The 21,281-nt window shown below is 37.5% G+C and overlaps 1 protein-coding gene across 1 annotated transcript in view; it reads right to left on the reverse strand.

Moving 5' to 3' along the window:
- The window catches only part of agbl1 (ATP/GTP binding protein-like 1), a 247,638-nt gene that overhangs the window by 210,729 nt on the left and 15,628 nt on the right, over window positions 1–21,281 (reverse strand). The window contains exons 2-6 of the mRNA XM_002933316.4: window positions 19,066–19,129; window positions 18,561–18,707; window positions 17,071–17,202; window positions 12,791–12,884; window positions 4,190–4,227 (exon numbers count right to left, since the gene is read on the reverse strand). Coding sequence (XP_002933362.2) covers window positions 4,190–4,227; window positions 12,791–12,884; window positions 17,071–17,202; window positions 18,561–18,707; window positions 19,066–19,129 — 475 coding nt within the window. The remainder of the gene's footprint in view (window positions 1–4,189; window positions 4,228–12,790; window positions 12,885–17,070; window positions 17,203–18,560; window positions 18,708–19,065; window positions 19,130–21,281) is intronic.

Consider the following 21,281-nt stretch of genomic DNA (forward strand, 5'->3'; position numbering starts at 1 on the left):
TCAACCCATCCAAGTAAATCCAGCACATCTAACCCACACCTACCAATCTATACACTCACATACATAAACTATAAATACAACCACTAGTACTAACTGTAGATATTAGTATCACAATAGCCTTGGATATTCTGATTGATCAAGAACTCATCCTGCCCCTCTTAAAGGCATTAACAGAATCTGCCATTACCACATCTCTAGGAAGGGCATTCCATAACCTCACTGCCCTCACCGTGAAAAACCACTTACGCTGCTTCAAATGGAAGCTCCTTTCCTCTAATCTAAAGGGGTGACCTCTGGTGCGTTGATTGTTTTTATGGGAAAAAAGAACATCCCCCAACTGCCTATAATCCCCTCTAATGTACGTCCCCTCACTAGCTCAAAGAAGGAACTGCAATGTTACCAAAGCTTGCAGAGATTACTGACTTAGTTAGCCATTGACTGTATCCTTTTTTTTCAAAATAGTATTTTTCTCTTTAAAATGCAGTTACATAGTTTACTTTCTGTTAAATACAGGCAAATACCTGTTCTGATATATTTTTAGTCCCTTTATTCAGACGATAAAGAGAGCTCTTTTTTCTGTAACATATCCCTTGGCCACTAGGTCATGCTTTGAACTTGGAGTGCATATTTGGAAATCCCTTCCAAATTCATATTTATCAACATTAAATTCCATCTGTGAGTACTTGTGAATAATAACCATAACTGTAGAAAGTAATATTGGTAAACAGGAGCAATATGTTATCCTGAATTTAAAAAGTTTTTGATTCAAGAGATAATAATCTAATGTAGTGATGAGCAAATCTGTCCCGTTTAGTTTCGGCCTAAAATTCGTGAAATGGCAAGAAAATTCGCGAAACGTAGAAAAATGCGCGAAACACATTTGTAGCGCATTTTTTTTTTTCATCCGTGTCTATTTTTTGTTGCCCGCGCCCAATTTGGCGCAACCGCGCCTTTTCACTTTTTTACATGATTGCGCCCAATTTGACACACAACAAAAAATGATTTTTTTTTTCACAGCGAATTTTCATAGAAGTTTTGCGCAACAATTCGCCAATGGCAAAATGCGGAAATTCGCTGCGAATCCATGCCTGGCAAAAAAATTAGCTCATCACTAATCTAATGTGTTCCCTTTACAAACCACTGGTAAGGCCCCAAGTAGAATATGCAGTGCAGTCTTGGTCTCTTGCCCTCAAAAGGAATATTACTGAAATAAAGCATGGCCAGAAAAAAGCAACTAAGGGGATACAGGTAGGGGAGGGCTTAGTTATAAGGAAAGGTTGGCCAAGTTGGAGTTCTTTACATTTGAGAAAGAACTTTTAAAAGGGGAGTATTATAATTATGTAGAAATAGGGCCCATACAATAAACTCTCTTTAGTAGAAGGCCTTTTTAAGAGGACACATGGGAATCTTTTGAGATTAGAAAAAAAGGTCTAATCTTCATAAGGGTGAAGACACATAGAGCTACTAGTAGCAGCTAATTGTCACAGCTACTAAACCTCAGAAAACCCCAGACAATTATCAGTAAATGATCTGCATTGTCTATTTTAGCAGTAGTGACAAGTAGCTGCTACAAGTAGCTCTGTGTTTTTACCCTTATGAAGATGAAACCTTTTTTACGTTAAATTAATTAAGTAGGATTTACACGGGCAAAATTTTTCCATCTTCTATTACTATGTACATATACAGTACAAACACGAAAGTGAATATTTGTTTCATAGAAAAGCTACTCTTATGTTAGCTTAACTGCTAGAAAAAAACAGAATGTCAATGCATCTATGCTGCATATGTCAAAAAAAACCACTTTCTATTACACCTTTTCTTTATTCTACTAAATTGCTTCACTAACTGTAAACAGTAATATCTAGTGATGCCTGAGTATTCCCTGTAGAAGTACACTGATTGGCGGTAATACCAACCAAGTCTCAGGGGAGGGAATTCTGCAATAAAACAGTTTACGAGGAGACTGCTGTTTTAATAGAGATGCTGTGATTAACAAGAATTAACCTCCACGCAAGCAGAAAATGAGACGAGGACTAAAAATAAACTGAAACTTGTTTTAAATAATGACACTTCACTGCTGGTTTGATCTGATAGTACACAGGCATTACAGGTGCAATGTTTTATGCCATTTCTGCATTGTTTTAAGCTGACAGACTGCTGGTAATGCATTGTACAGCTCTGGTCATTAGGCTGACAAATTATAGAAAGTTCCACCAATTTCTTTTCCTCTGGTGCCTTCAGCTGATGTAGTTGATACTTTTTGGCAAATAATAACATTGCATTTATAGGAATATATACTGGTAGGAAAAAGTAATAGAAAAATCCCCTTTTGGGTGTTTACAGTCCATATTATATTCCTCTGCCTAAATATAATGCATTTGATAGTCTGAGTTTGATGGCATAAGGGTTTGTAGCTTGCAAAGAAGCCAAAAAACAGGGACAAAACATCAAAAGGTAAGGTGGAACACAAAGGGAGGTTCAGGGCAAAGTGGAATCTTGGGCCAGTGGTGTGATATCTTCATTGACATCCAGCCTGAACCTCGCTGGTGTTTTGCTGCTGGTGGTGGAATGATGAACATTTTAAGTTCATTAATTGATGGCTGGTCAAAGACTAGGCTTCACTACGCCAAAACTACAGTGGCTTCTTAATAATTCTTTTTTCACATATAAGTTATTTTTTGTTTTTCTTACAGTTTTTGAGATATAAATGGTTTTATATTGTGGTTCCTGCAGCAAGCAACCCAAACTGCTGCCAATCAGACCAGATGAAAATCTGCCGATGACTCACAGCTTCACTTACTTGGGTTTTTTGCAGCAGTTAAAAGAAAAGTTACTTTGAGGAACAAATAAATCAATAAATGTCAAAAGCTACTGTAAGAAAAAAAATATAGATTGTTTATATTAAATGAAATGTCCACTACAATTTAATGTTTTTGTAGAATGACAATGGTTTCTTCGTGAAACATTTATAACTAGCAACAAAATGTATTAATATGTAAAGTGTAATTTTACCGTAGCCATTTTATGGCAGAGGGATCCCATAAATAATGACCCATAGCTCTCTCTTCCCTTCCCTTGTACCAGCCCTGTAAGACTGAAATGACACACATAAGGCAAAAATATGCTTAAAAGCATCATAAAATGACCGTAAAGATGGATTCTAGGGTATGATCCAAGAAGTCTTTTTTTAGTTGTGCCCCTTTTACATGCCATTCGGCTTAGCTAACAGTGGTTTCTTAATAATTCCACACAAAGAGTCTCGCACAATACTCTCTGAAGCTTCGGTAGGCAATCCAGTAACATAACCTGCTCAGAATTTTTCTGTTTTTTTTCCAGGAGCATCTAAATTATGAAATGGAATCAAGTATATGCCTCCAGCTTAAAATCAGTTATGGAACTACAGGGGGCTTGCGGTGCAGATTCATGGTCAACGAATTGTAAGCCGCTTTATCGGTAAGGATGAGGGTGGTGCAAGGTGGGAACTGGGTTGCAGCAAACTTTACTCCTACGTACATTATTGATGCCTTTGGTGACATTGCGTAACTGTAAGGCCTTCAGTAGGTGATTCAATTAGCGATGCACTGAGTTCAGACTTTTGGCAAGATATGAATCAGTTGAACCAAATAAGAAGCCATTAGGGGTCATTTACAAAGCCCTACACATTGTGCAATGTGCAAAAAAGGCCCAAGGGATTTGGCACAACTCTAGTTCTTTGCTGTGGCTTATTTACTACAACTAGGCCCAGTGTAATAACCCACAGAAACCAATTGGCACTGAGCTGTGTTCAGTCTACTGCAGGTATAAGTTAGTCAGCCCTGCTTTTCAGTACATGTATTTCTCCATGTAATGTATCTTTTCCCAAAAGCTGATCTATTGGTTAAAAGGTGATTGATTAATAAATACATACATGCTTGGATTTTGTTCTGTCTCACTGAATCAATATACACAAAGCAGAAATCTTTTCAATAGAAATCTTTTACACACTGCTTATTCTTTACCTATGAACACAGGGGTCCAGCTAGCTGAAAGCATTTGTTCTTTATACACATGGTGTCTCCTAAAGGTTTTCTGATTTAATCTCCATTGTATGCTTTCTATATGTCTGTCATTACATTTTAATTGAGTTAGAGGCATCGCTATTGATTTTGCTGTAAAAATAATTCATGGTATACATTAAGTAAGAACTTACTTGATTTAAGAAGAGCTGCAAATGCTTCAATTGCTGCCCTAAAGATTGTAAAGAAAAATGATGTTAGTTTTGCCAATAATTCACACATTATACTTTCTTTATTTCTTGATCTATTTCTAGACCACAGCACACCACAGATCTACAGCACATATTGTGTGTACTAAATCCTAAGCCCAATTATTAGTTTGCTAGTCACCTGGACCCTTTGGGGTTACTTAATCCTTCACAGTCACCCCCTAATTATTCTAAAACCCCACCCATAATCCACCCAAACCCCACCAACTGCAGTACCCCCTGTACCCCCCAATGGCAGTCCTCTCTATGGATCACTTAATATGGATCACTATATTTGTGGGTTCCTAACTAATACCTGTGCTCTAAACTTTCTTTGAGTAGGGTAGAGAGGACATTTAACCCACAATTATAGATATTTCTTGGCAAAACATGTTGATAAAAGCACATGGGTTTATTATGTTGCTTGGCAGTTAATAGACATTTGTTTCTATATTAACTACAAGTTATAACTCAACTGCAGATTGGGCACACCAGCATTCTTACATAACCCAAAACCTCAAACTGGCTTTTCTCACTATTGTATATTATAATATATTATTACAGTGCATTATAATACGATTTACAAATGGTTTTAGCACCACTGCCAACTGTAACTTATGGAGTCAAGAAGGAATTTCACCCCCTCCAGGGAAATTCAAGAAGCTGAAACTGATGGCTTGTAAGCGCTATATCCCTTGGAGCAAAGTGACAAGCCATCCTATTGTGTCCTTACACCTTATTAACATTGCTGCTTCTGGGGAAACTGGTTATATGGGAACTGATTAGTTAACTTTTCAGACATTTGAACGTTCCCACAACAAAGTACATGCTCTATGAAATAGCTCACCATGTTATAATTTCGTAAGCCGCGCTCATGTGGCTCGATTACATTTATTCCTTTCCCTGTTACAGTGAGTCACTGTACTTAATTAAAAGACATTCTCCTTAAAACAAATTGGCTTGCTTAGAAAATATACCATCTGTTCTCTACTTTACAACTGCAAAGAATTTTAACCGTTACTACTCAAAAATGGGACAGGTTTCTTAAGATACTTGCAATTTTCTTTTTGCCTAAGGTGCAATATGTAGGACAAGTTCATCTTTCCATATCTGCCTAAGAGAAGGAGAAATCTTAATTCTGCAAGGTTTGGACTGAGTGTTCAGGAAAGTAGCTGTCACATTAAAAACAGATCAGGTGCTTTATTATTACAGCAATTTGCTACTATTACATTTCCAACAGCCTGATTTCTTTAAGACAACCAAATTTCTCTGGGAAAAGTGGGCCATTCACACAGTACATCTTTCAGGCTTCTAGTATTATATGTTTTTAACCTTTTTCTACCTCACAGTGGATGTTCTGTCTTTTTCCCTATGGCTTTGCTCATCACAATGTTTTATTTATTGGCAACAGCTCAAGCCACAGGCAGAGAGGCTGCACTGTACAGAGTTAACCTAATAACAAGCACAACATTTGCTCCAGATCTAGTAGCCCACAGCTATCAGTCAGGCGCTTGCTTTCAAAAAGACCAGTAAATGCTACCTGCAGATTGGTTGCTATAGAGTTACTAGAACGTTGGACCTCTGATTATATTGTCCACCGAATGCTCTTTTGCCACTCACATGCTATATATTCATTCCATGAGGTGAGAGGAAAATGTGCTGCACATTGTGGGCCTGCCTACTCAGCAGCTTGCAGAATGTATATGTAAGGGTTAGGTGACATAACAAAATACTACCATTTAAATAATTGTATTTTTTTTCTATGTATTCATTTAAATTACTAATAATTGAAGATTATGTAATCATAGCTACATACTTCTGGGGCATAACTTCAGAATGAATGAAGTTTCAGATCATTTAAACCAACTATATACAAGATACATTTTTGGGCCTACTCAAAAATAGTGGTTCTAAAATTAGGGATCTTGATAAGGTATTGAAGGGGTTCATTCAAAATGCCCACAAAGGTAATACCTTTGCAAGGTAAAGATAGTGACAGTGTGGTTTTATGCAGATATCCGCCTGTGATTTGTTCATAACTGGGTTTTCCAGAACATAGTACAGTTTTCAATTCAGAGAACATAATTTAATTAAACAAAATTAAAGTTCATTTTTCTGACACGAGAACAGACTGATCCATAAGCTGACTGTATACTTCAACATCCTGCTTTCAATAGAGCTTTAGCCACTCTTATTTAACTCAAAACTATATGAATATCTACTCACAAGTTTTCCTCTCAGCCCTTTTTTAGCGACACAAGCCAGACTTCACTTCCTACTTCCTGGGGCAGCAAGCTCCCCACAGCCACTTCTCTTTTCTTCCCAGGGGATGTCATTAATTCCAACACCTGCCCTGGCTCCCACAGCCAGACTGAACACACTTCTAGAAAAAGGTATTGAGACACTCCATCTAAAATGATATGTTCTCAGCCGGAACACTCAAGCTCTCTCTAGAAACAATGTCAGCAAAAGAACTATTCTTAGGGAGCATGGATTTTTTATGTTTGTTCAGAGGCAAACAAACTTAATATCACTATGTGCAATGCCAATATTTGAATGTAGTAGTGTAAAGGTCACTGCCATAAATGGTGTTTCATCATCTAGCAGTCTGACAAAAATGTCTGGGTTTGTAACACTACCTGAATGCATAATACCAACCATAAGGTTTGTTGGTGGAAGCAGCACCAGGGCAAACTTTTCAAGCACCCAAGGAAGGGCCCAAATCGCCCCCTATTCATTATCCTCCCTCCAACTCCTTCCCTCTAACAGTGCTTGTTAAATCAATCTGATATCCTCCCGGGGATCGGGGGCCATTGGAAGAGCGGGAGCTACAGACAGGACAGAAGGGTTGGCAGGCAGAATAGGTACAAGCCTGGCGCCCCCCAACTTCGGTGCTCTCAGCATGCGGCTCTTCTGCCTACCCCTAGTTCCTGCCCTAAGTAAAAGAAATATGGTCTGGGGCTGTTTTTCGTGGACTTGGATAGGGTCCCTGGTTCCATCAAAAGTAAATCTTATGGTCTTAAGATTCACTAAAGGTCGATAAAGCAAGCACTATTTATAGCATGCGTTAAAAATGTTATCATTTCTTATTTTTTGAAACTTAACGCTCGATTGGACAGGCGTCATAATTAAAACGCGATGTTCTTTGCGTTATTTACCTTGCAATGAACATTTTTCTTGTGTTATTTCCCGCCGCGTGCCTTATTTCCCGCTGCGCGCGATATATTTCGCCGCTTGCTATATTAGCGCACGATTTTACGCATGTAACCATTACTTTCGGAAAACTACTGTTCTGAAAATGACCATTTCCCTGCAAACTGGAGGATGCATCACTCTAGAGCCAACACTTGAAAAAATCCCACTGCAAAGTCCATGTTGTGTTGCCAAAAGCTCACGAACCACGATTTTCTTTAAGTACCGCCTACCCCAAGTAGGTGTTAATATATGCGATATTTAGCGTGTTTAATGCTTCATATGTGTTTGTGAATCATGCGTTAGTATTACTTCTATTCGCTAATTAACGCAATGCGAGATAAATAACCCATTGCGACTGCGTTTTTTTTGCGCATGCGATATGCATCTTAACGCATGTGAAATGACTTTGATGAATCGGGACTTAATTATCGCATGCTTTTTAACGCAAAAAAGCTTGCGATTAGCATTATTGACCTTTAGTGAATCGGCCCCATAGTGTACAATGACAGTTCCTACTTTGTGGCATCAGTTTAGGAAAGGCCTGATTTAACACAATAACGCCTTCATACAGAAGGCAGATTTGGTACAGAATGGGTTGGCTAAGATGGAAGTGAAAGAACTTAACTGGCCTCAACAACTGTGAGATGAATTGGAATGCAGCTGCGAGTGATGCCTGATCCCACACAGTGCCCAACTTTACTAATGCTGTTATGGTTAAATGAATGTAAATCCCACTAACACTGTTTCCTTTCCAGAAGAGAAAAGGCTGTTATAGCAGCAAAAGGAGGACTGAATTCATATTAATACCCTTTCTTTAGGAATAAGATGATGGACAGGCAGGTGTCTCAATGTTTTTGGCCATATAATGGATACTCCATAAAGTTATATGCCATCATTAAGCAACCCTTATCTTATTCTGCTTATGCAAAGGTTCACTCTTTTACAATAATGGTAGAATAGCTGCTAGTCTGTTGATGATGCAAAAAACAATTGTAGCAATACAGTGTTTTGTACCCACAGCACCAAACCTTCAGTTAAGCAAAATGCAAATACAAAGTAAAAGGTCACCCTGTCACATACAGTGATGGAAACATCAGAGAATGAGTTTGTTTTGCTGCATTGGGACTTGGACAGCTGCTATCATTGCTGCTAAAAAAAAAAAGGCAGAAAAAAAACCCAAAACACAGATATCAGCATTAGTATCAGTACTGGGTGCGGCTGTGGGTACAATGATGTGAACCTACCAAAAAATCATAGCGGATTTAGTGTCTTTTTTGTGTAGCGGTAACAAGGATTTATTTAAAAATGTTAACCCCCTCATTTTATTATTTACCTATATAAGGATATTTACAAATAAGTAGCATGTTTTCAACGTATTTGTATTTATTAGAATTTTACCCTGGGACAGAGGTTTTTAGACATTTATGTCATAGTCAAGTCCATCATTTGCCTCGTAGTTTATAATAAGATTACAGAAAATAGACATAATAGTCTTCCTACTAAAGTTTTAGTTTAAAGGGATGATTTTTATAGTGTAGTTTTTATTACTAAATTATACTGTGTACATTGCAAATAATTTATATTCCTTTCATTTCTGTTATGTGCTCATTGTTCTGCTGAGTGGCTGCGGGGGTGCTGATATCAGTCCAACTTGTAGTACTGCAGTAAAGTGTGACTGCAGTAAAGTTTATCAGAGTACAAGTCACATGGCTGAGGGCACCTGGGAAAATAGCATAATGCATAAGAATATGTATATTTTTAAAATTAAATATAAAAAATCTGTTTCGATGTAGAATTCTGCTGGAGGAGTGTTATTAACTGATTCTGTAAAAAAAACATGTTTTCCATGACAGAATTCCATTAAACTGTTGCCAATGAATGAAACTTGTAATGGGCAAAGCTTTATAGAAAATACAGGACACGCATTGTGATTGTAGGCATATAATTGTAGGCAGAAACAGAGATGAAACATAGAATACTAGAAGCCTAAAAAATGTATGTGTATCGTGTGAATAATCAATTTTGCCCAGCCAAAGCACCAGATCTGTTTTAATAGTCTTCCAACTATAGCTTTAGCAGTATACAGAATAGAATCACAAATGCACCACAAATCTCTCTTTAGGGGGGCAGTGCCACAACAGATGAACCTCTGCCCTAAAATAACCTCTCTGTACTGTAATATACAAGATTTCCCTCTGCTCCCTGAATGCTTTCTTTACAGAAGCTTGTTTACTGCATTCTTACACACGTAGCTGCCATTCCAAACATAACAATGCCGAACTGTTACTGAGAAACACTTAACAAAATAATGTCCTGGACTGTGTCTTCTATCAGTGGGAAGTATGTTCGATAGGCCAAAACCACAATTTCACATTTTTTATTAAGAGAAAATCCTACATTTTCTGCTGTTTATAATAACCAAGATTAGCAATATACTGCTTGGTCCTTGTCTACTAACATTATTAGAGCCATCATTGTTAATATGTTCAACCAATGAAATGAATGATCAACACATTTACTGGTAGATTTGCAATTTTGCTCTTGAGGCTAGACTTGCTCTTTGCACAAATATGTGCACGGTAACAGAATGCTGAGGGGGACATGGGTTCAGTAAGTGGTAAGGCAGGGCTCCCTTTGTACTTCACTCACAGGCGTTGGCACTATGGCTAATAAGAATTGGGAACAACAAGATTGATGTTTAAAAACCACTACACAAATATTTTCTCTATACCCTGTAAAGGACAAGGAAAGTATAAATAAATGCTATGAAGATGGTTTCTTGCAGCTCACCCTGTGTTACGCTAATCTTTAATTTTTTTTCTTAGTCTTCTTTGAAAAACCTTGCTGGTCTATAGTATTCTAATTTCTCCCCACAGTGTAATTACAGGGGGGGGGGGGGTCACGTGGTGCAAGAAATTGGTGTCCTGGACTGTGCTCATGTGTATTACTGTTTCTGTGAATATTCCCACCTGTTGACTTGTAGAACTGGTAAAGCCTGCTGCCTAGGACACCCAGTTCTAGTATCCTTGGCAAGTAAAATTGTGCTAATTTTGGCACTTAACACCAAAAGGCAGCTAGAAAAATTAGGTCCACAAGAAAAGAGACATAGCTAGGGTTGGTCTTTACTCTTATAGCACAGTACTCTTGTAATGCATGTTTGTTTCCCTGATATTGTCTGAAAGAACAATATTCCATGCAATCTCTGTAAGGAAAGGCATATACACTGCTCCTCCATCTGCAAAATAGTCTAAGATACAGATACTTCCACTGCAGAGTTGGTTTCGTGCTTGAATATTGCCTCCTTCTTACCTCTGTTTCTTTATTGTGGCCTTTTTCTAACCAATAGCTTTGCTCTTCTGTAATCCTTTCATTACAAATCCTGGACCTTGTTTGACTAACATCCTTATTTTTCATGTATAACTACTAATTTGTTTAATTAACAAAGTATCAAAACAATTGGTTTCACTGTGTAATGTGTAACAATGTTTTTTTTCCAATTAGAAAGAAATGTTTTTATAGCTGTTTTAGCTTCATTAAAAAAATCTAATGGGGGAATGTAATAAAAGTTGTGCACAAGTAGGAATAAAAATTCACATTTTGCAATGTATTATTGTTCATTGGACTGTTACTGCATTGTGAATTTTAATTGCACATTGCAAACTTTTTGAGGCATGCTTGGAGGTGGAATGATTGGAATGATTTGCACTGTCGCAAACAATGACAATTAGTAATGGGCAAAATAATTTGCCAGGCATGGATTCACAGCGAAAGTCTATGTTTCACCATTGGCGGATTATTTCACAAAACGGGTGGCAAAATTTGCCACGTAGAAAAAAATGACAGCGCATCAAAAAAAATTGGGCACAATTTTTTTGCCGTGCAACATTTTTGCCTTTTCGCAGATTTTTTGACGCTAACAGTTTCCGCGCTCGCAAAGCCCATTTTAAATTTGGCAATTTTTTTTGCACAGAAGCATACATTTTCACATTGTGAATAATTTTCCTATTACCAACTTTTTTTACTTTCCCCCCTAAATATCTGCACTGGCCACTGGCTTTTTCTTTTCAGAGTGAGCTGCCAACATACACTCTTTAATATAGATATATATAGACCTCTGTGTGAGATATGCCAAGAGGTAGATTCTCTAAACACCACTTATCCCATGTATAAAGAGAATTTATTTCATTATAGTTGACTCATTTTATTCAATATTGAATTTGCCATTATTGAAGGCATGTGTGTTGTTATTTATGTTTGTTATCATTCTCTGCTATTGTGCTTAATATAAATATATATATAATAAAATTAAATTATTCTTTAAAAAGAATAAATTCTTTTCATATGTGGGATAAGAAGTGTTTAGAGAATCAACCTCTCTGCATATCTCACACAGGGGTCTGCTCTCTGCCCTGAAATGTTGGTTATCATTGCATTATTCATCTTATACCACTTTTCACTCTGTTCCCTTCATTTTTTTGGATTGTACCACTAGGTCTAGTACACAGGGGCGCTTCTGCCATTAGGCGAGTTGAATTTTAAACCGGAAATTCGGCTCTTCTAGTGCAGAGAGCGCAATTGCGCTCTCTGCACTAGCAATCTCACCGCCCCCGGACCCGCTCCTGCGCTCAGAAGGTAAGCGCTGGGGAGCGGGGGGGGGGGCGGCATCCAGGAGCCGCCTCAGGCGACGATATGTCCACAATCGCCCCTGCTGGTACACAGTTAAAATCTACACATACAGAATCAATAATACCACATGGCACTTAATCTCTCTGTATTTAGACTTATTTATTGTATTTATTATGACACTTGTCCTCCCTGTGTGTAATTGTGTATATTGTTAGATTATATTGTGCTGTGTGTCCTTGTAGCGCTTTATAAATAAAGTTATACATACATACATACAATACCAAGAACTAATGCAAAGTTCCAGTTCTGAGAATGTTATGATGTTATGTTTGCAATTTTTGGATGAGCTCCCTATATGCCACTCTCATAATGTGTTTATTTTATCAGGGCCCTTCCTCCTTATCAGGCCTTATGTCATGGTTCAAGTCAGCACTGTTTCCCATTTTCATCAGGCACGTATCTTATCTGGCCAAGGGACTGTACATAGAAAGTGCTGGTAACATCCTTTGTGGGGACAAAGTTATCATGAAGAAACGTTGTACTAATGTGATTCAAGGAAGCTTTGTGCTGTAAAGAATCTGGGAGATTGCTTTCTGCTCTGCTTCTTAAAATCTTTCTGCTCTGCTTCTTAAAATAGCCATATAAATAATAAATACAGTCCTGCCACAGTCCATCCTATTTGTCCTGTAAAGAGCAAAGTGAAATGCAAATTAAACTGATACTTACTTGATAGTTTGCGTGTGCCTTCTGGTATAGGGGCAGATGACTTTAAAGAGCAGCTCCAGAGCACCATTGATACCCAACATAGCACCAGCAGAAACTATATAAGGCACAGAAGGGTTTATCATATTAGAAATACATTTAGTTTTAAAGACCAACAAACTGACATTAGTCGATATAATATATTTCTTCAGCATGGTTAGAAGAGTGGATATTCTCCTGGGATATTCCCCTAGAAAATGTATCATTTTTTTTCGCTCTTTAAAAAACCTATGTAAGTCAGAGATCCAGTCTTGGGAATTGTCCTATGGACTGAAGATTAAGATATACTTTTTTTTTTTTAATTCCAAAAAGATACAAAAAGGAAATATTTGTACTCCCAGGTTAAGTGCTACCTAATCAGTGAAGCTTTTATATATATTATATCTGTTTTATCTGTATATCTGTTTTAACCTAAAAGTAGTTATGAAACATTTCAAGTTAATTATATATACAATATGCCAACACACATACAATACCCAGTAGAGTATAGCTCACCCACCCAGGGCAGTAGCTGATCAGATCCCAACCACAGATTACTTCAATCGATTGTATGCACAGAATATATTCCTCTATCTAACTAATGTGGTTGTTATAGTTTCACTTGTCCTAGCAGCCAGGCAGTAGTTTAAATAACACAATAAGCATTAGATGGTCTGAATTGAAAGAAAAACCATAAATGTTAACAACAATAAAAATATAACCCTGTGTTTAATCTGCTTTGTGGTTTCTTGGTCAGTTTAAGGCAATATCCAAATGGAGTCATTTTCAAATCATTAGGTGCCAGTCCTATCACTTCTTGCTTGTCAGGTACTTGCCAGCTAAAAAAGCTTATGGTGACTTTTGGGAACCTTGTGTGAGGTTTCTTTGACTGAAGCAAATGGCAGCAAATCATTAATAAGTGCCAGAATAACAGTTGTTTAAGCTCAGCTTAATTTAACTAAGTCCCATATGGTATAAGGAATCATGAGCAAGAGAGTATGCCATAAGCAGCTGACAAAGCAAATCTGTTATTAATTCCCAGGCATTGATCAACCTTTAAATAGTCCTGCTGACCTCTCTGTATATTTACAGTTCTCATGGTGCCTTTAGACCTGCTGAACTAATCATTTCCCTTTCTTTACATAATGCGTTCCTGATGAAATTACTCTAATTCTGCTTCAATATATGTATATACATATATATATATATATATGAGATGGAATTATTTTATTCTACGTTGTTTTGTCTTCTTTATATTTGTGTATGTGCTGACAATGTATAATGCAACAACACTCTCCATCCAGAAAGCTGAGTCTAGATATTTATAATTCCTATTATTTTTTATTACTCTAATTCTCTGTGTAAGCCCTCTTCTCATGTTCCATTACGTTATTGCTTGCTGGAGTCAGTAGGGCTAATTTATGTCCACAGACGCAGTGAGCAAAGTGCAATTTTCCCCCTCTCAATGCAGTGTTCTTCCCAAAATACAAGCATCATTGTGAACTGCATCAGGCACAATTGAGCACACATCTTGTCACAAATCGGACACAATTGCATAGAAGTCTGGTGTCATTTCCATGCGAGTGACATCTACTTCAGATTATTTATTAGCAAGTGTGCTGCGCATACTGACACAGGTCTCAAGGGAACTAGGAGTTGCCATCTGGTCAGGAGGGTTCCCCTGCATCAATAGGCGCAAGATTGCCAAATTTGGAACGGAAGGCAGGAAGAAGCACAACTTGGAAATTATGTTACACACTGACTGTGGGGAAGAGCACAATTTGCCCACTGAACTTGCAGACAAAAATGAGCCCTAGGGCCATATTTATTATAGTGTGTAAACCAACTCCCTGAAGATGTTGCCCATAGCAACCAATCATATATTTGCTTTTGGCTTCAAACTTGTAGGTCGTGACCGTTAAAATAAAATTGCTGATTGGTTGCTATGGGCAACAACACTGGTGATGTTGGTTTGCACACTATAATAAATATGCCCCCTAGTGCCACTGTTACAACCAAGTAACAGTTTAAACCTACAAACCTAAATAAAGTGGATAGAAAGAATGACCAATTGTGATTTGTTATAAAGTATGTTTGTCTACAGCTTACAGCTTACTGAGGGGCGGATTTATCAAAGACTGTGACTGATCAATCGATTCCAGGCAATCCATAGGCATTTAGGGATTTCTCACAGAAAATAATCACTCTGTTTTAATTACTGTAGATTTAATTTGAATTGTTCAGAATTCATCAATCAGCAAGGAAAGCTTATATTCAACCAAATCAATATTGATATTTATCAGCAGGGAAAAAGATTAAAATATATTGCCCATGGCGTTTTATGAGATTTACTAGGGGTCATTTACCAACCCTGGGGGCACAAGTATAAGAGTGCTCCCCTTAGTTCCGACTTAAAGAGCACTTGCACCCTGGGGGTTGCTGCTCCTTGCATTAAGTGCAGTTCAGCCCTGTCCTTAATGCCTTGCCTTAGGGCAGCTCCCTACCTTGTGTTTCCAAATGATACGCAAGTTAAGGCTGGTAGTGGGCAGGTGAGGGGACACGTATGTGTTTCTGCCCGCCTCTCTTGGATCCTGGGCTGGCCAATGAAGTCAGCTCTAGATCCAAAGACCATGCAGGTATTAAATGGGCCCTTTACTTACAGCCTGCCATTGAGTAGGAGCTAGCCAAGTATGCTCAAATTGCACTCTGCACCCCTATTAAGTTGATCAAATCAAACTAGCCTGTTATATTTACAAATCCTAAACAGATACAATTACATTTAGATCTGTAAAATCTGCCCCATAAATGTCATCTCACCATGAGTGTCAGCTTTAGAAACCCATTTCCCCACTGGTAAAGTAAGAATAAGGAAAATTATTTAAACAGCACAGTTCTCAGCTTGGGGACGGATAAACCGGGGATCCAAAAGAATTCCCAGAAGTTTGATATTTTGCCCATTTACTGACATATTCTTATATATTTTATTTAAGAATGTAAGAGTCAGAAACAGCAGTGGAGAAAAAGTATAGACAAATGCCACTTTCAGCTGCAATTGCATTTACAAGTTACTTCAGAAACATTAACAATTTTAAACAACATACACTGGAGAGTTGCTTAGAACATAATTTTCTTTCATTAGGCAAAAATATATTTTTAGGTTTACATCAGACAATTTTTTCCATTCTGGAACCAATTATTTCAGAGCAGAAAACATATTCAGCTATGAAATGAAAAATGAACATGCTTATTATTTCTTACCTAGTTACAGTCATGGTTGCCGCTCAGTATAAAACAACTTACACTAATACACTGGCCCCTGAGTCTTTTCAGCAGGTGCACCGCAAAGTGTGAATGTTTTTTTTCATTGCTTTCTAGTTCCCACTGGTTTTCTAAAAACGTACATTATGTACAAATAGATTTGTTTATTTTTCCCCCTAGTCTTGTGTTTTCCAGGAGAAGCTCAGTGAGACTGGCCACTCATTAGACTCCCTATATGAGACTGCCCTAATTAAAATGAGAGCAACTAATGTTTGAGCTTGGCCAGGTTTGCTGAGATCCTGGGAAACAACAAAGTTGTTCTTAAAAACCTACATTTTAAGAAACTGGTAAATTATATGAAGTGAAAAACTACTGAAATAAGTTATTATTTGTGATGCACAACTGTAAAACTATACAGTTTGAGAAGGTGAACTACTCTTTTAAAATTCTTATCAGTAAAGCAGTCAGCGATGTTGGATGTACAGTTATGGGGCCTGTTATCCGGAATGCTCGGGACTTGGGGTTTTCTGGATAAGGGGTCTTTGTGTAATTTGGAAAAATACCGAAAACTCATTGAAACAATAATTAACCCCAATAGGATTATTGTACCTCCAATAAGGATTGCCAAGTGTCAAGTACAAGGTACTGTTTTATTATTACAGAGAAGAAAGAAATATGTTTAAAACTTCTCAATTATTTGATTAAAATAGAATCTATTTGGAGAATATCTTCCCGTAGTTTGGAACTTTCTGGATTATGGGTTTCCAGATAACGAGTCCCATACCTGTACAGACTCTGTATTTTATTACATAGCTAGGACAATGTTCCAACAGGGGTCAGTATTTCTCTTTATATGAATTACAATTTGAGTTATATTTCTGAGTCTTCAATGGCTTTCACACTTGTGGGATACATGTAGGCCATATTTATTCTTTATATCCCCATGACTTTATATTTCTAACAACACAGGCCTATTGGAATAACTTGAATAAAATAAAAACTCATACCATTGGAAGCATATACTTGTAAAGCCAAGATACATGGTGTGAGGTTCTCAAGCTTTGTAAGATTTTTTCTTGCTAAACTAAGCGTAACATCCGTTGCTTCCAGTTTCTGGGCTTTTTCTCCAAACTTTCCATCTACAGTCCAATAAAAACAAAAAAGGCATTTGTTAAACGACATTTATCATTTCCACCCCATATTCCTTTGTTGCATTGCCATTCCATGCAGAATAAAGTAAGCTGAACAGAAGGAATGCCAATGATTTCACTTAGCGGAGCTGATGATTATCAGCAATAACAAGTCAATAGAGTGAGCAGCAAACAATTTCAGTTACAGTTAAATTCTCACTTCACAGTTTGTATTATAGTGAAGCAAAGAGGATGAAAATTAACATGGAAATCATTTTAAGGTACTTGTTCCAAAAGCCAATCCTTTTGGACACCAAGCACCAGTGCTCTTTGTCAGTTTGTTCAGATGAATCTCTGAGCGTCAATTGCAGTGCTTCTTGCAGTGCTTCTTTAAAATGTAAAGAGAAAATGTGCCTAAAAGATCAGACTCAAGCAGTAGTTTGACTCTAAATGCCTGAAATTATGCCAGCAGACTTAGAAAATCTTCAAACAAGTGTGTCCAATTTGTACTAAAACACAAGCACAATTGCATCAAGTGCAACTCCCCCTTGCAGATGCAATGATGCGGGGGGAAAATGACTCTACATTTGCAGGCATCATTTTGCACTTTGCACTTTGCACACTGCACTTTCAATAATAAATAAAGTTTCCCAGGGTGCAGTAACTCATAGCAACCAGCCAGCAGGTAGCATTAACTGGTCGTCCGTTTAAAAGCAAACATCTTTGGTTGCTATGGGTTACTGCAGCTTGGCAAACTTAGTGCCTTTTATTACATATTGGGATGTCACCAGGGCCCTTTACTCCTCAGGTTCATGCAGCTTTGGAAGTTCCATAAGTTGGGGCTCCAGTTGTTTTTGATGCAACTTTTAGCATCAACATCATCTAGGTGGTATGTGAAGAAGTCATATATGAAATAAGAATCTGCAAAAATATTAATGTAAAATTGTGGATTTGTAAGACCTGCATAAAGGTGGCATAATTGTTTTGGAGCAAAATAACTTATTTTTGCAGTATGGAGTTTCATTATACACTTGCACACTGGGGAAAATTACAAAACACACAACATTTTCTCTGTTGATGTTTGAGTAGTTACAGTATGGGGGAGATTTATCAAAATGTGAGATTAGAGGTCAACACAGGAAAAATTCACCAACTTTCTATTCATTCCCATGAGATTTACATAAACTCATGATAGGCCACTATTTTGTCATTCCAGTCTTAAATATGCCATTCAAAAAACTGAAGCAAATGATGCTTTCTGTCAGCATGCCTTGAATTTTATTCAGTGTAGACCTTTTGATGTATATATATATATATGTATAACCACAAACTGAGAGCCACTAAATATAAAGATGTATAAACCGTACCTTTTTTTCCAACCTTGACCAACAATGTAAGAAGGGGTACTAGAAGGCTATAGTCAAGGGAGTCGGACCTTGCCAGGTTTACTAAGGTTTGCAGCAGGGCTTCACTGCCACCTTTGGAGATCATATAATGAATCCGTTTTTGTGTCCCTGTAATTATAAGGAGAGGGATCAGCATCAGAAATGTAAAAGTAAAGGGAAAAAAAGACAGAGAGAATAGACAGAAAGAGTGAAAAAAACTTAGTATCACATTTAACTGTGATTTGTAATATATTGCCCATAATGCACCAAAATATTTTCTATTTCATTATTCTTTCTAATGCTTGAAGCATTTATGGGTTCTGTATTGGTAGGAGGTGTGACAAGCAGATCTTCTGCTATTATTATTATTATTGCTATATACAGTAAACTTAGCAGGAGGCCTTCACCTCAGAAGTGATTTACAGCAGCCTCACTGTATCTAAGGATATTAGCTGCAATAACATTCTCACCCAGTATGGTCACTTACCCGCAGACAGCAATTCACTTAACACACTGATGATGTTCAGGGTTACATCTCTTTCATATGAGTTCTGTGGTAAGAAACAAACAGAAATATTAGATATACCTCTCGGGACACTTCGGCGTATGTGCATGTGTGTGAGACAGAGAAGAGAAAGACTAAAGAACTAAAGCTAAATCCTTATAAAAGATTGTATATCATTTAGGTACCTTGTTACGTGAGCAATTACAGAAAACCTTCCAGTTTAAATAGCTGTAATTATATTGTGTTAACCTAGCATTACAGTTTATATTTAAGGCTACATTTCAGTGTTTTTTACAATAAAAATGTTTATTTGACATCCCCCTGCTAATGTCTTAAATACCATGGCATTTGAGAATGAGAGAACATGGGGGTGAGGATTGGCTTGTTAGACTTATGTGGGGCATATAGGGCCAGATTCAGTTTGATAAGAAAAGCTTATCTCCTGATTCAAATCCAGTTACCCATAGAGCCAGATGCAAGACTATGGGGGAAAAACTGGACCTGAATTAGAAGTAAAGTCTTTTTCTCCTCAAATTTATTCACAGCCATGCTTTTTTCATGTAATAAACCATAACATAAAGGGCCAGATACAATTTCTTGAGAAAAACCTTTCCTTATTAAAAAAAAAAAAAAGTTTTTTCCATAAAACTGAATTTCTTCTTTTCCACTGGACCAGATTCAAATCAATGAGAAAAAATATTTTATGGTTTATAGCTGAGATTCAATTTGAGAAGAAAAAAACTTCCTTAACGTTTTCTTTTTTTTCCCCCATAGACTTCTATAGAGTTTTTATTGGATAAACAGTGAGATACGTGTTTCTCATTGACTTGCATCTGACTCTGACTGGAAAATCTGGAACTGAATTGGGAAACTTCCTGCTATACTCTTTACATGCAAGCATTCTGGCTCCATTTTGTATTTGTAAAACACGACACCATTAGTCTGATGTCACTACTGTAGATTCCTTTTCCTTTTCCAATGGAAAGAAATGTAACCTGAGCATTTGTTTAGAGACACTCTGGGTTTACTGAAAGGAAACATTGTCATTACGGAGGTCATCAGAAGGAATGGATCCTAAAAATGAAAGAGAACTTAAGGACCAAGATTCTATTTAAAGATGCCAAAAGTGAAACGTTTCACAACGTGTCCAAGTAACATTTAATCCATGTGGAGAAGTTTCCACAGCTGAGAAGGATCACATAACCTCCAAGATTTCACTGTATAATGTGCAGTATCATTGATCTCTCTCAAAAAGTCAGAGTAAACCAAGACATCTCTTTGCTTCATCTTGAAAGACAGCCACTATGCTTGTGTTCAACTGAAATAATACTCTTTCATTGGAAGCAACTTAAAAATCAAGGAAGGACTAGCTTTGTGTTGCTTCATACCAACATTATCTATTCAGTATTTTCAAATGACAATAAGCAATTGATATCAGAAATGTTTAGTTTAGTGCTTACATCAATGAATCACTGAAAATAAAGTATCTTGAGTAATTCCATAAAAAAAATTGCCTATTTATGTGGAGGGGATCTTCACTATGCCTTTGGGCATCAGTGCAAGAACACTAAGGAGCACAAGACTATGTTCCTTAGGGGGTATGCATGGGAAACTTTTGCCCAGGAGAATGGCTACAGAATCCAGCACAAGGTGCAAAGCTCCCACAGGTTCAGGCCAGCCCTGTTCTGTTGCATTCTGTATCTGGCACCACTACCTGACTCCTGTGTCCGAATGACTTGGGCCCTTCAGCACAGACAGTGCTGCATTCATGGGAGTAGCCACTATATAAATATATATTTAATTTATAATGGCCTCTGCATTGATGCAGAGTATAGAGACCTGCAGCAAAAAATAGGCACAATCAGCCATATTTTTGTACTTTGCACATTGCATTCCCAATTGGCTGTAATGATGTCTAGGCAAAGGAAACTCAGTGGACTGTTTAACCCACTGCAAAATCCCATAACTCTTGCAATGGTTACTTTACTGGGGTATATGTAAACATAAATGAGCCCCAGTGACTATGAGAAAATGGAGACTGCAGCATGTGGCAGTGGCAGTAAGACTGCTCAGACTGTTGATTTTTCAAGGGAAATGGTGACAAAGATCATGGTGGTGTAGAAGCCTTAGCAAAGGTAAATATGAGTTGGGTTCATAGAGGAAAAGTGCAGTTTAGCAGTAAACACTTTAGTTCAAAG

The sequence above is a fragment of the Xenopus tropicalis genome, chromosome 3, assembly GCF_000004195.4.
Source record: "Xenopus tropicalis strain Nigerian chromosome 3, UCB_Xtro_10.0, whole genome shotgun sequence".
Lineage (NCBI taxonomy): Eukaryota > Metazoa > Chordata > Amphibia > Anura > Pipidae > Xenopus > Xenopus tropicalis.